The sequence below is a fragment of the Eriocheir sinensis genome, chromosome 32 (assembly GCF_024679095.1).
Source record: "Eriocheir sinensis breed Jianghai 21 chromosome 32, ASM2467909v1, whole genome shotgun sequence".
Lineage (NCBI taxonomy): Eukaryota > Metazoa > Arthropoda > Malacostraca > Decapoda > Varunidae > Eriocheir > Eriocheir sinensis.
In genome coordinates, this window is record NC_066540.1 from 10,439,086 (window position 1) to 10,451,012 (window position 11,927).

The following is an 11,927-nucleotide window of genomic DNA, read 5'->3' on the forward strand; positions in this document are numbered from 1 at the left end:
TGGCAGGAAATACTGTACCCCCCCCCAGCAGGTATGTTCCGTGTGCTATGTGGTTATGGTGAGTGATTTTATGTGTTTCAGGTGTTATAACTTCATGATTCCAATAGATTTCCAAGAAAAAAATTATCGAAAAAATTGGCGGGTCTGGGTGTTACTTCATTATGGTGGAACCTCGGATCATGAACTTAATTAGTTCCAGAAGGCCATTCACCACCCGAAATGTTCATAAATTGAAGCTATTTTCCCCATGCATTGATACTAACATGCATTTACATCATACAATACAAAAATATTGAGGGAATCACATTATACACAAATGCACTGAACCACAGAGAAAGAAGATATCATCATTGGGTTGCGAAATGGTACACGGATGCACCGAGACGTTCTTGGTACACCGATACACGATGGGAGAAAAAATATCAGTGGTCTATGATTCGGTACCGTACATATTTGTACCATGGATTTTACCCTTCTATACAATGGGGAACCCTATAATGGAGTGAATGGCAAGCACACTGAATTGCCAGACACGGTTAACGTGTTAAACACACATACAGTCATACCTTGGTTAACCCTCACAGCGTCGGCGTCGTACATGTACTACACAGGCTGAGTCACCTTCTGACTCAGATGTCATTTTGACACTTTTCATGACTTAAACCTATGTTTTTCAGCATTTCTGACATAATGGGAGAAAAAAATTTTGAAAAATGTTCCGACGCCATGGGGGTTAATGAGTTTAATTCGTTCTGGAATTTTGCTCGCAAACCAAAATAACTCATAAACCAAAACGAATTTCCCCATTTAAATTAATGTGAATCTCATTAATGCATCCCATGTCCCAAAAAATATTAACAAAAATCATTTTTCATGTTATTTTATACAGAATAAAAGTAATTTTGCTTACAAATAGCAATGATAAATAATGTAAATGATATAGTATAATAATATAAATACAAATAATATAAATAACATAGTACAATAAATAAATAATATAGTAATAATATAGTGCTGAAAACACAAAGATCGCACACTACGTAGAGCACAAATGAAAGCAGACACGAGCACACGGGTGCTACTTCTGTGAGTGTACAACGTGGACTGAAAGTGGTGTCACACTGGGCATTTTCCTCCATCCGTTGGAGCTAGGAGCAACCTTGGTTACCCGTAAGCCCAACCGGGAGCAAGTTTTTGGTAGGGATGTGCGGTATCAACAAAAATACCGGTATTGTTGATACCGGTTTCCTGAAATAATACCGGTATGCCTCTTACCGGTATAAGTCATGACACCGGTAATACCGGTATTTCCTCAAAATACCGGTAATACTGGTAACGGTATTTACTTTTGAAATGGAATTTTTTTCCTTTGCCTTTACTCATACAACATGTAACACTACAATCGCACAAGGTAGTTTTAGGTGACTTTTAACTGTAATTATTTTTTACATAAATAGTATTTTTAACATAATGAAGATAAAATAAAATTTAAAATCTCCTTAAACATTTATTTTGGGTCTGTGTGTAATAATAAGAATAAGAATAAAAATAACAATAATAATAGTATTAATAATAATAATAATAATAAAAATGATAATAATAATATATGGTTTAATTAGAAAACTGCATCATAATGATGGAAATACTAATGCTCATGAAAATAAAGGTAACTAAAAAAATAAAGTAATGGTATAATTAAGCTATGTATGTACACAAACAGTTTCCACTCATGGACCCCAGGCAGGAGGTAGCCTAAGCAAAGTTTCCCTGTTTCAGCACAAAGTTGCCCCGAAACTGACTTCCGGCACCCTTGTTTTAAACAAGTTCCCATAATTCTGTGAAGACGGTCATCTTGCTCCTGTTTTGGGAAACTCTTGTGGCCTTCTCACGTCAAAATTACTGTCATATATAATGTCAGACGAGTTGGTGTGGCCTAAAAGTGTAGTAAAATCCAGGGGTGTGGAGTCGGATTTTCAAAACTCCGACTCCGACTCCGACTCCGACTCCAGTAAATTTAAATGTTGACTCCAGTAAATTTAAATGTGACACTCCGACTCCAGTAAATTTAAATGTGTATGATATATATATATATATATATATATATATATATATATATATATATATATATATATATATATTTTTTTACCTTCCTTGGATATCACTTAGCAATTATCCTCCATGATAGAATTAAATATACACATTAGCTCATGCAAAACACCATAAAATATGGCAAAAGGGATAACTGTACTATCTGTTGTCAGGGTGGTTGTTAATGTACCGCCATCCTTCCTTAAGGTATATCCTCAAGAAAATACAAAATAAAAAGCATGAAAAATATTAAAAATACCAATATTAGACTGTTTGATTGGACATATCTTCCAAACGTCAATTTCTCCCAATTTGTAAGAATCTCCATGAAGTGAAATCTTTACTAAAAAAATTAGCACATAAAGGAGTCGCTCATATTTTTACGACTCTCAGACTCTCACTCAAATACTCCTCCGACTCGACTGACTCCAACTCCGACTCCTCCTCCGACTCCGACTCCGGCCAAAGTAGCCGACACTCCACACCTGGTAAAATCCCTGTGCGAGTTGGCAGAAGAGCAGAGATGCCTCTGGGACCCGAGAGATGCTGAGTACTCCAAACACAAGCTTCATGCAAAGCTCTTCTCCAATATCTCCAGGAAATCAAGACTCAGTACCCAATAATGGGCACTTTGACTGGAGACCATGTTTTTTTTTTACTCTACATAAATATAAACAACCAGAACGATCGCTTTTGGTGGATGGAAAATGATTTTACCAATTTGATTCATCACAACACAATATATTTCAGTACTCAGTACCCTACCAACGTACTACTGGCTTATTCATGAACATAGGTCACTATTGATAGGAGGCCTAAAATTACATCAGACACGTCAAAAAACAAGAAAACTCACTCCAAAATTCAGCCGTGGACTTGGTGGTCACAGGTGGTGTTTGTAAACACTAGCTAGTGCGAGACTGGCTGCAAGGTGCGCTGCCAGTCGCAGGAACAAACTCCAGTATCATGTGAACAAGTGATCTAGCAAAGCAGGAAAAAGTTGCCGTGAAAACGGGAACACAAGATGCCGCCACAGAGGAAACTTTACTCATGTGAACTGTGCTGCATGTATAGACTGTGATCTAGGTGAATATATTACTCGAGTGTCACGCTAGCTGAACCACACGTGCCTCTGCCTTCTGTCAGAACTGGTATTAGTACTCCTTTAAGAAATAGTTTATCTCTAACCTCTTCAAGATTCGACTATCTACATCAGCATATGCCTTTGTCTTTTTCAGACTGGATCTGCCACAGCTGAAGGTGGCATTCCTGCCTCTTGGATGGGATTGGACTGTGGACCTGAGTCTGTGAAAAACTTTAAGGAACCAATCTCCAGGGCAAAGATTATTGTTTGGAATGGGTAAGGTTGATCCATAGAGTCCCCTTTGTGTGCAGAGGTTTTAGAATACAGCCAGCCTTGTTGACTGGTTACTTACAGTCAAACATGGTAACAGAGTTACAGACAATCAGGCTAAGGGTAATCCAACCTTAGAGTATTGTGTTTTCAGTGTCTATTTAAAATGCCTTGGTCACTGTTTTCAGTGGTTTAACTTCCTTGCATCTTTGAGCACAGCAGAGGACAGTGGATCCTTCCTCTGTAAAGGCAGAATTTTCTATCCCTTGTCCTACACTCAAAGACCCAGTCATGCTTTCAACATCTGGAGAGGAATATTGTATATTAAAATACTGAGCAGATGCCCTTCACAGCATAAACACATCAAGTCTGCCACTACACACCATATCTATCAGCATCCCCATCTCCACTTATTTCATCTTCCATATACATTTCTCTCATCCCAACAGCAATATGTTCTTTTATTACTCAGCACACACTTCTGTTGGTTTTATACATTTATCCTCTGCACATGTTAAGGGCATTAAAAACATGCAGAAAAATATGCCCTCCAAATTTTTGAAGGTTTTTTTTTACCTAATTTTGGTTTTGCAGTAAGAAATATGACCCAGAGCCCTACAGCAAACTTTCATTTAGTTACTTCATCCAGACTTTGTCTGAATTAAACATTAATCAGAATTAGTGACATGTGAGTTTTGTGGCGCTGATTATCCTTAAATAATGGGATGCATTCGTACAGAACCTGACTTGGAGCATATTATCAGACTACAAAACAGTTTTAGCACTGTTTAATCCTTAAACTGTGCCAGACATCTTAAGGTACTATGAGTGAGACCATCAGACATCTTAACCCTTTCAGTACGCCGACGACGACGTCGGCGTCACTACGGAAAGGATTAATCCTCTTCTAAACCTAATAATCTTCTTCCATTTCCTCTTAATTGTCTTCTAAACCTCTTAAGAGGAAATGGATGAGGATTAAGAGGTTTAAAAGAGGATTAATCCTCTTTCATTTCCTCTTAACCCTTTCCATACCGTGACGCCGATGTCTGCATCACGTATTGAAAGGGTTAAGATGACAGATGTTCCAAGCTGCATACAAAAAATTCCTGCAATGCCAGGGTAAAATCCGATGAACATGTTGCTACCTCATCCCTCTTTCACACCATATTCTATCATCAGATCAATCGGCCTGTAGCAGTCATGGAGGGTTTTAATTTGTCACCAATTTGATGCTAGCCAGCCCCCTGGCTCATGTGGTCGTGGCTGTAGGGAAGGCATTGGAGATGGTAAAAAGGTGTTAGTGAAGAGAATGATTGTAGTAGACTTGTTTTCAAAGTGACATGATTCAGATTATAATTATACAACCATTAACTTATGCTGGTGTGAGGAAGTGTGACAAGTTTAAACACTACTTACGCTCAAGGTCACAGATGTGCTACAAATCGTGAAGTTGCCAGCAAACTTAGTAAGTCATTGACACCTTCAGAAATTTTACTATTGATTGTAGACTCTGAGCAACCACTGTCATCACTCTCCTATGGTCCACAGTGGCAGGAGATCAAGAAAACAACAGTGGGCATATAGGAGAAGTGAGGAGTGAGGGAGGGTTGTCAGCTGGAATGAGAGAGTAGGAGGGGAAGGCAGAGGGAGAACAAGAGCCTCAGATACGCATGGCAACACTTCCTCCATGAATAATAAGTTGTAGATAATGTTCACATGTGACTGTGAAGTGTATTATCCTCCCTCTGCCACCCTCCCAACTACCCCATCACTGGTCCCATTCCCAAGAACACCTCGTTTTCACCTTCATCTAGCCAGCATTGTCACATGCAGTAAATGATTTATTTATTTATTCATTTTATTTTTGTTTTTCGTTCAGTGCTCTACATGTTTCTTTTGGGTTTTATAAGACTAAAAATTGTTTTCCAGCAAGTTGACTTTTTGCCATTTATTGTGCACCCTGGAGCTCTCCAAAAATCTTGATCGCACAGTTGCTGGGTTAAGACAGTCAACCACACATAAAAAAGAGCCCAGAAAGGGTACTATTTAGAGGCAATTCATATATGCATGTTTGTAAAAACACAAACAAAGACCTATATAATATAACTTTGATGAGATAGGATACAGTGCCACTTAGTGCTATAACATCTGTTCTTATCTAGTCAGAGGTTAGAGTACTGTCTCCAGGATTGCGAGTTTTAAGTTTGCGATTCACCGAGTTTGCAATAGGGACCCAAAAATTTTTATTTTTATTGAAAACTGAAATTACGATATGACCCAAAAGGAAAGGAAAAGGCTGCTAAAACGTTTTATTTTTCACACCTTGTTGTGGTCCTTGACTCCCATTCTTGCTCTTACCTACCCACTGGGCCTTTCCATTGGTCGCGAGAAGCAAGGTGAGTGGGATCTGGGTAGCCAAGCGCATGTGTGTGAGCAGCCCTGACCACGCGCTGGGTTTGAGCAGCTGACGGGCGGCTGATGATAGTGATGGTGATGATGAGTGTCGGCGGCGTGGCCTTTGCATCAGCGCCACCCAAACGGTATTTTCATTGGGGCCCGTGTGTGTGTGGCTGTGTTTATTGTGGGCCCAGGCTCCTCAATTTGCTAATTCTTATTTTCCACATGTTGCGTGGGACTTCTTTCATTTCTTCCATCTCTTTTTTTTGAAAAAGAAGAGATGGAAGAAAAGAAAGGGGTCCCGTGCAACATGTGGAAAATAAGAATTGGCAAATTGAGAAGCCCAAACCCATAATAAACACAGCCACACACACGGGCCCCGATAAAAATACCGTTCAGGTGGTGCCGATGCAAAGGTGGCCACGCTGCCGACACTCATCACCACCATCATCAGCCGCCTGTCAGCTGTTCAGGCCCAGCACTCGGCCGGGGCTGTCTGCACACATGTGCTTGGCCACCCGGATGGGTGGCCAAGTGCAAGATGTCGACAGTTTTCAATTTTCCCCATAAGAATAATGGTTCAAAGTTTGCGATTTCAACGTTTGCTCCGCAACGTCAACCTATTTATTGGAAACTTGGAGACAGTACTGTATCATGAGCATAATTCACGAAAAGTATGTCAAAGTTGACTTCTAACACGGCACATGCAGATAAAATTGAATTTTTTGCTAATTTTAACTTTTTTTTTTCAGCCCATGTGGTGTATTTGAATTTGAGAAGTTTGCCAGTGGAACCAAGAATGTTATGGATATGGTAGTTGCATCAACTAAAGCTGGATGCACCACCATAATTGGTGGTGGTGACACTGCCACATGCTGTGCCAAGTGGGGGACTGAGGACAAAGTATCTCATGTTTCGACAGGCGGAGGTGCATCCCTGGAGCTTCTGGAGGGTATGAATTTCTTTATGTTCATCATCATCATCTGTTATCATGACTATCAGCATCATTGTCATCATGTTTCTCCATATTCTGTGGCCAGAATTAGTCTAAATGATCTTCAAAAGTAGATTGATAATATGCAAAAGGCTGATTGCCTCATAAAACTAACACCACTGCTGTTCAGAGCTCTACAATGACCATAAATTATCAGTTTTTTATAGTTTTGGCTAACCATGGCAAATTCTATGTATGTTTGTTTATTTTCATATTAACCCTTTCAAGCCCCCAAAGTTTAATAAGTTTCTCTTTCCACTGCGACATCCGTCTGAGGCTCCCTAAAGGGCCTCGCGGAATGGTCTCACCATGTGGCAAAAAAAAATTTAATGTTATCAGTTTCACCCACGAATAGTCTTTTTTCCTGGCATTATTATATATCGTTGGTTTGGGAAGAGATGATTATGCCTTATGAAAGAAAAAATATCAAGAAATGCAAATAAATAGCGAAGTTTACCCGACAAAAAAAAACTTGATTAAAGATAAATAAGAAATGCTTACGTTCACCACCTCATAGCTCGAAACTTCCCGAGTCAACTTTTTATGGCTTATATGCCAATAAAAGGGGATTTTTATGAGAATTCCAACGCTATCATTGAAATTATCATACGACCAGTAGCTCTTGAGAAAATGGAGTAAAACTATATTTTTCTATCTATTCTGTTATCTCCAGTAGAAGAAACAGCTCAAGGGCAGCAAACAAAACACAATGGCCAGGTAAAGGCAGCCAAAATAGAAGTCATTGTTGGCTGGGATAGAGTTTTGATAATAATAACAAACATGACTATTAGCGCACCTATTTGCTGTCTGGAAGAACTTCGCCAGACGCAGTAATAATCATAATAATTACCACTAAGTCTCTCCCTAACACTCTGCTGGAGATTTTTCATTTTTTACATCATCACCATCACTTTCATGAGAATCATCATCATGCTCTGTACAAATGGGTCTCAATCTCTTCACTTAATAATTTCTTAGCCATATTTTCTAATACAGGTAACTCTCGATTTACGCAAGTATTGTGTCCTTGAAGAGGTTGCGTAAATCAAACAAGAGGTAGGTTTCTATCGAAAAATAAATATTCACTTCATTCAGTGGAGAGAGAGAGAGAGAGAGAGAATATCCATATCACCGAGATATCCACTCAGGCACTCAGTCTCAGCCTCACTCGTGTGAGGAAGAAATGAGGGACACCATGAGCGACTGGCTAGTATTGGTACCGGTACCGAGCAGTCTGCTACCAGTACAGTACCATATAGCTGGTACTGTTAGTACCAGTACTGGTACCGGTACCTGCCCACCCCTATTGTTGAATAGTGTGGCAGTGTGGGTACTGTATTGTTGTTCAAGTAGCGCGCGGGAAGAACTGAGCTCAGCTGTGTGGCCGCGGCGCCGTGAGAGTCCAGTTGCGTGAAACATCTGGTGGCCACTCCATAAAATATCGCATATAAGTGAAAAAAACGTATAAATTAAACATTTATTTGGATTTTGGACCCCGTGTTATTTCAAAAACGCGTAAACCAAACTCGCGTAAATCGAGAGTTACTTGTAGTAACAGTTACTGGTCCCTGTGAATATAAAACGAAATATTGTATCACGGCACGATCACTTTACATTGGAAGGAAGTATAAATTTCACCAATTTCATCTGAAAACTGTAATCCAGGCTTACCAGGCTCCGAACACAATTTAAAGGGACGACAGTCCATGCTCACAGGCTGCCTGCTGAGAGGCAACTACACCACGGGCAATTATCACTTCAAATCCAACGGCACGAGAGAATTGACGATTATTTTATTTTATAGGTCTACCTTGGATCTCAAACGCCAAAAAATTTTGCACGATTCTGAAAGACACTTTATTTTTTGCAAATTTTTATAAGTTTTTTGATGCAATATGAGTCAAAAGCTCAGATGCGGACAATTCCGTTTTGATGCAAATCGCGTCATGGTGCGTGAAAAGGTTAAATGAAATGTAAGGACATTTTCAACAAGTTGAGTGAAGGAGGAAGGAAACACGGGTGTGTTTGAGATGTTTATTCCCAACTAATTTCTCTTTTGATTCCTCAGGGGAACTGAGGTGGCTCAGGTGTTTTCCTGCTATATATAGGACACATGAGATGCCCCGCTCGCTGCTCAGAGCCAAGGTCGTAGGTCAGGTCATGCCCCTCTGCCCATCTTCCACCGGCTGGCACGAGGATGTCACTTTCCCTGTCTTATCTGGTCGCTTCGTTCCCACAGCAGCTGCACACACCTTAGCTGCTGATATGGCCCACACTGCATTGCCAGTTCTCTTGTTGATGTTGATGTTTGTGATGATGGGATAATGCAGAGGTGCTGGAGAGTGGCCTGTGTAAGTGAGAGAGAAAGGTCAAGGAGGCCTTATACATCACCACAAACATCAACATCAACAAAAGAACTGGTGACATAGTGTGAGTCATATCAGCAGCTAAGGTGTGTGCAGCCGGCATGGGAACAATGCGACCAGATAAGAGAGGGAAAGTGACACCCTTGTGCCAGTCGGCGGAAGATATTGACAAATGACATCGTTTCACTTTCTTGTTTCTAATGATGATGATGACGTTTTCGTACCAGGAAGTTCTTACTAATCCTACAGTGATGCTTTAAAATGGTCTGTGGTGCAACAGTAACACAACAGTAAATTTGTGAACTCTATATCCACCCCCACCTGGCAGGGTTACCCATAGGAAGCTCAGGAAATGCTCATCGCCATTGGCCTATAGAGGTGCGGCCAGCAAGACTGTGGCCGTACCCAATCCCACTGCGGCTTGCGCAGGACCTCCGATTCTTGCCGAGAATTGGGGGAGGGAATTCTTTAAAATTTGATGCGCCAGAACAAGAAACTCAAGAATTTTGCATGATTTGGGGTTAATTCTTGCTCAGTCTAGAGTAATTCTTGACCGGCAGATGACGGCTCTATACCTTGGCTACACTAAATGTGCGGTTGTGGGCGGAGTAAGCATATGGGATCCTTTGTACAGCCTTGCCGTGTGTCTCCCAGCCCGCGATGTAGAAATGTTCTAATTTAAGTAAAACCATGGCAAATATGATCAGCAAATGTGCATACACATTTAATCTTTGTATTATAACGTATGGAAGAACAGTTAACTTATTATGGATAAGATATTTGTAAGCATACAAAGAAACGTGGGGTTTCACAATTATATTTAGATTATATCGTGAAGGAATGTATGTTAAAATAAGCTGACATAAGTATGAAAAAAAAATAAACATTATAATCCTCGCGGCGGTAACGCTCCCAGCCAACACCCAGACACGCCCGCCATCCACACAGGTGGAGAGGTCAGGTGATTCCACTTAGGTCAGTCGGCGTCCTTGACCAGACACAATCGATATGGCTGCTCCACCAACACTCTCCCAGCATCTACATAGCCAAACAAAACAAGTTATCTTCAGTGTCCGCCAGTATTTTGAACAGGAGAAGCGGAATGGAAGCACTCTTGAAGCCATGTCAATGGTTACTCGTCGCACAGCTGCAGCAACTCATGTCAGCGAAAGAACTGTGGAAAAAATTAACAGAGAAGCAAGAGAAAATAAAGAGAATAGGGAGGAATTAAGAGAGAGAGAGAGAGAAGGAGGAAGAAAGGAATGTGCAAGGGAGGAATTGAGAGAGAGAGAGAGAGAGTTAGAACCAAGGTGGGGTTAAAACGTGGCAACGCTGTACTGCTGCTTATTCCCTAGAGGCCTATGTCGCAGCTGCACGTTTTGAGCTAGCCAGAGTATAGTCTCAATCCTCATTGTAAACTCGTAGAAATAGAATCAGTGCACTCGTGTCATGTTTTCAGCACTACAGTGTGAGTTTTTTGTGCTTTAACAATGTCCCCCAGAAAGATGAAAGAAGAAAACAAGAACAGTGGATACTATGCTGGCAACAGGAACGGGGTTCGGGCCACGGTGGCTTGTATGTCCTCCTGGACGTGACTTACTCCTGCTCACCCTCCATATCAGACGATACGTCTGGTTAGTTTCGCATTGGTGGTCAAACATAGTTCCAGTGCCTTGAGAATAGGGAAACTGTGGCTGCTAAACCCCAGGGCAAAGCCTACACCTCGAGTGTAGTTAATGGTTGCTTGAGTCTCCGTAACAACCGTAACACATTGATTTGTGTTTCATATTATTTATCATTGCTATATGTTAGTAAAATTACTTTAATTCTGTAAAAACAACATGTAAAAATATTTTTTAAGATATGGGATGCATTAATGGGATTTACATTAATTTCAATGGGGATATTTGTTTTGGTTTACAAGTGGTCTGGTGTGCGAGCAAAATTCTAGAACAAATTAAACTCATTAACCGAGGCTTGACTGTATTTGCTTTAAAGTTAATCATTCCTCTCTGTAAATAAATGTTTTGTTTTCAATGGATTTACAAGACTTATTCCTGAATTCTATGCTTATTCTCTTGACAGGCAAAACACTTCCAGGAGTTGCTGCCCTCTCTGATGCCTGAATGCTCCACAGAAGCAACTAGAATGTGAATACAGCAGTCATCTCACTGTAACCAGTTATGTTTACAAATACTGTCTATATACCTACCATTATACATTCTTCATGTGCTTATAGGGATTTAGACAATTTGTTGCAGAATCATAAAATCAAAATTTGTTGCCATGCTAGTCATTTCAGCATTGTCTGATAGTTATTGAATTAAGTATTTCATAACCTGGCTAACATGTCATTATTGAAGTGTAAATTAAGTCAGCATCTTAATTGTATGCTATTCATTTTTAGATTTATCTGAATTTCACATATTGGACATTATATTATTGGATGTTGAGTGACATACATTGTTTAAGTTTTTACCTGAAACCCATTTAAATACAAACCAATGGGACTCACTTTTACCATTTAATTAACCTCAGTATTGTATTATATATTTGTCTTTATTATGTCCTTATTCCACCTACATAATGGAAGAGATTAGAAGTCTTGGAGTAAAAAGGTAAATAAAGCATGTCAGTGGTTGAAAAATAGCCTTGAGGAAAGACACACTTACTCATGGAACTATGTTGTGCAGTTGATAGCACATTCATTTCACAAAAAAGAGAT

General features: G+C 40.0%; 1 protein-coding gene across 2 annotated transcripts in view; it reads left to right on the plus strand.

Moving 5' to 3' along the window:
- LOC127006123 (phosphoglycerate kinase-like) overlaps nucleotides 1-11,717 on the plus strand; it is a 30,938-nt gene extending 19,221 nt beyond the window's left edge. For both annotated transcript variants that reach the window (XM_050875641.1, XM_050875644.1), the window contains exons 7-9: nucleotides 3,327-3,448; nucleotides 6,595-6,794; nucleotides 11,288-11,717. In XM_050875641.1, coding sequence (XP_050731598.1) covers nucleotides 3,327-3,448; nucleotides 6,595-6,794; nucleotides 11,288-11,328 — 363 coding nt within the window. In that variant the 3' untranslated portion in view covers nucleotides 11,329-11,717. The remainder of the gene's footprint in view (nucleotides 1-3,326; nucleotides 3,449-6,594; nucleotides 6,795-11,287) is intronic.
- Nucleotides 11,718-11,927: the final 210 nt, after the last annotated feature.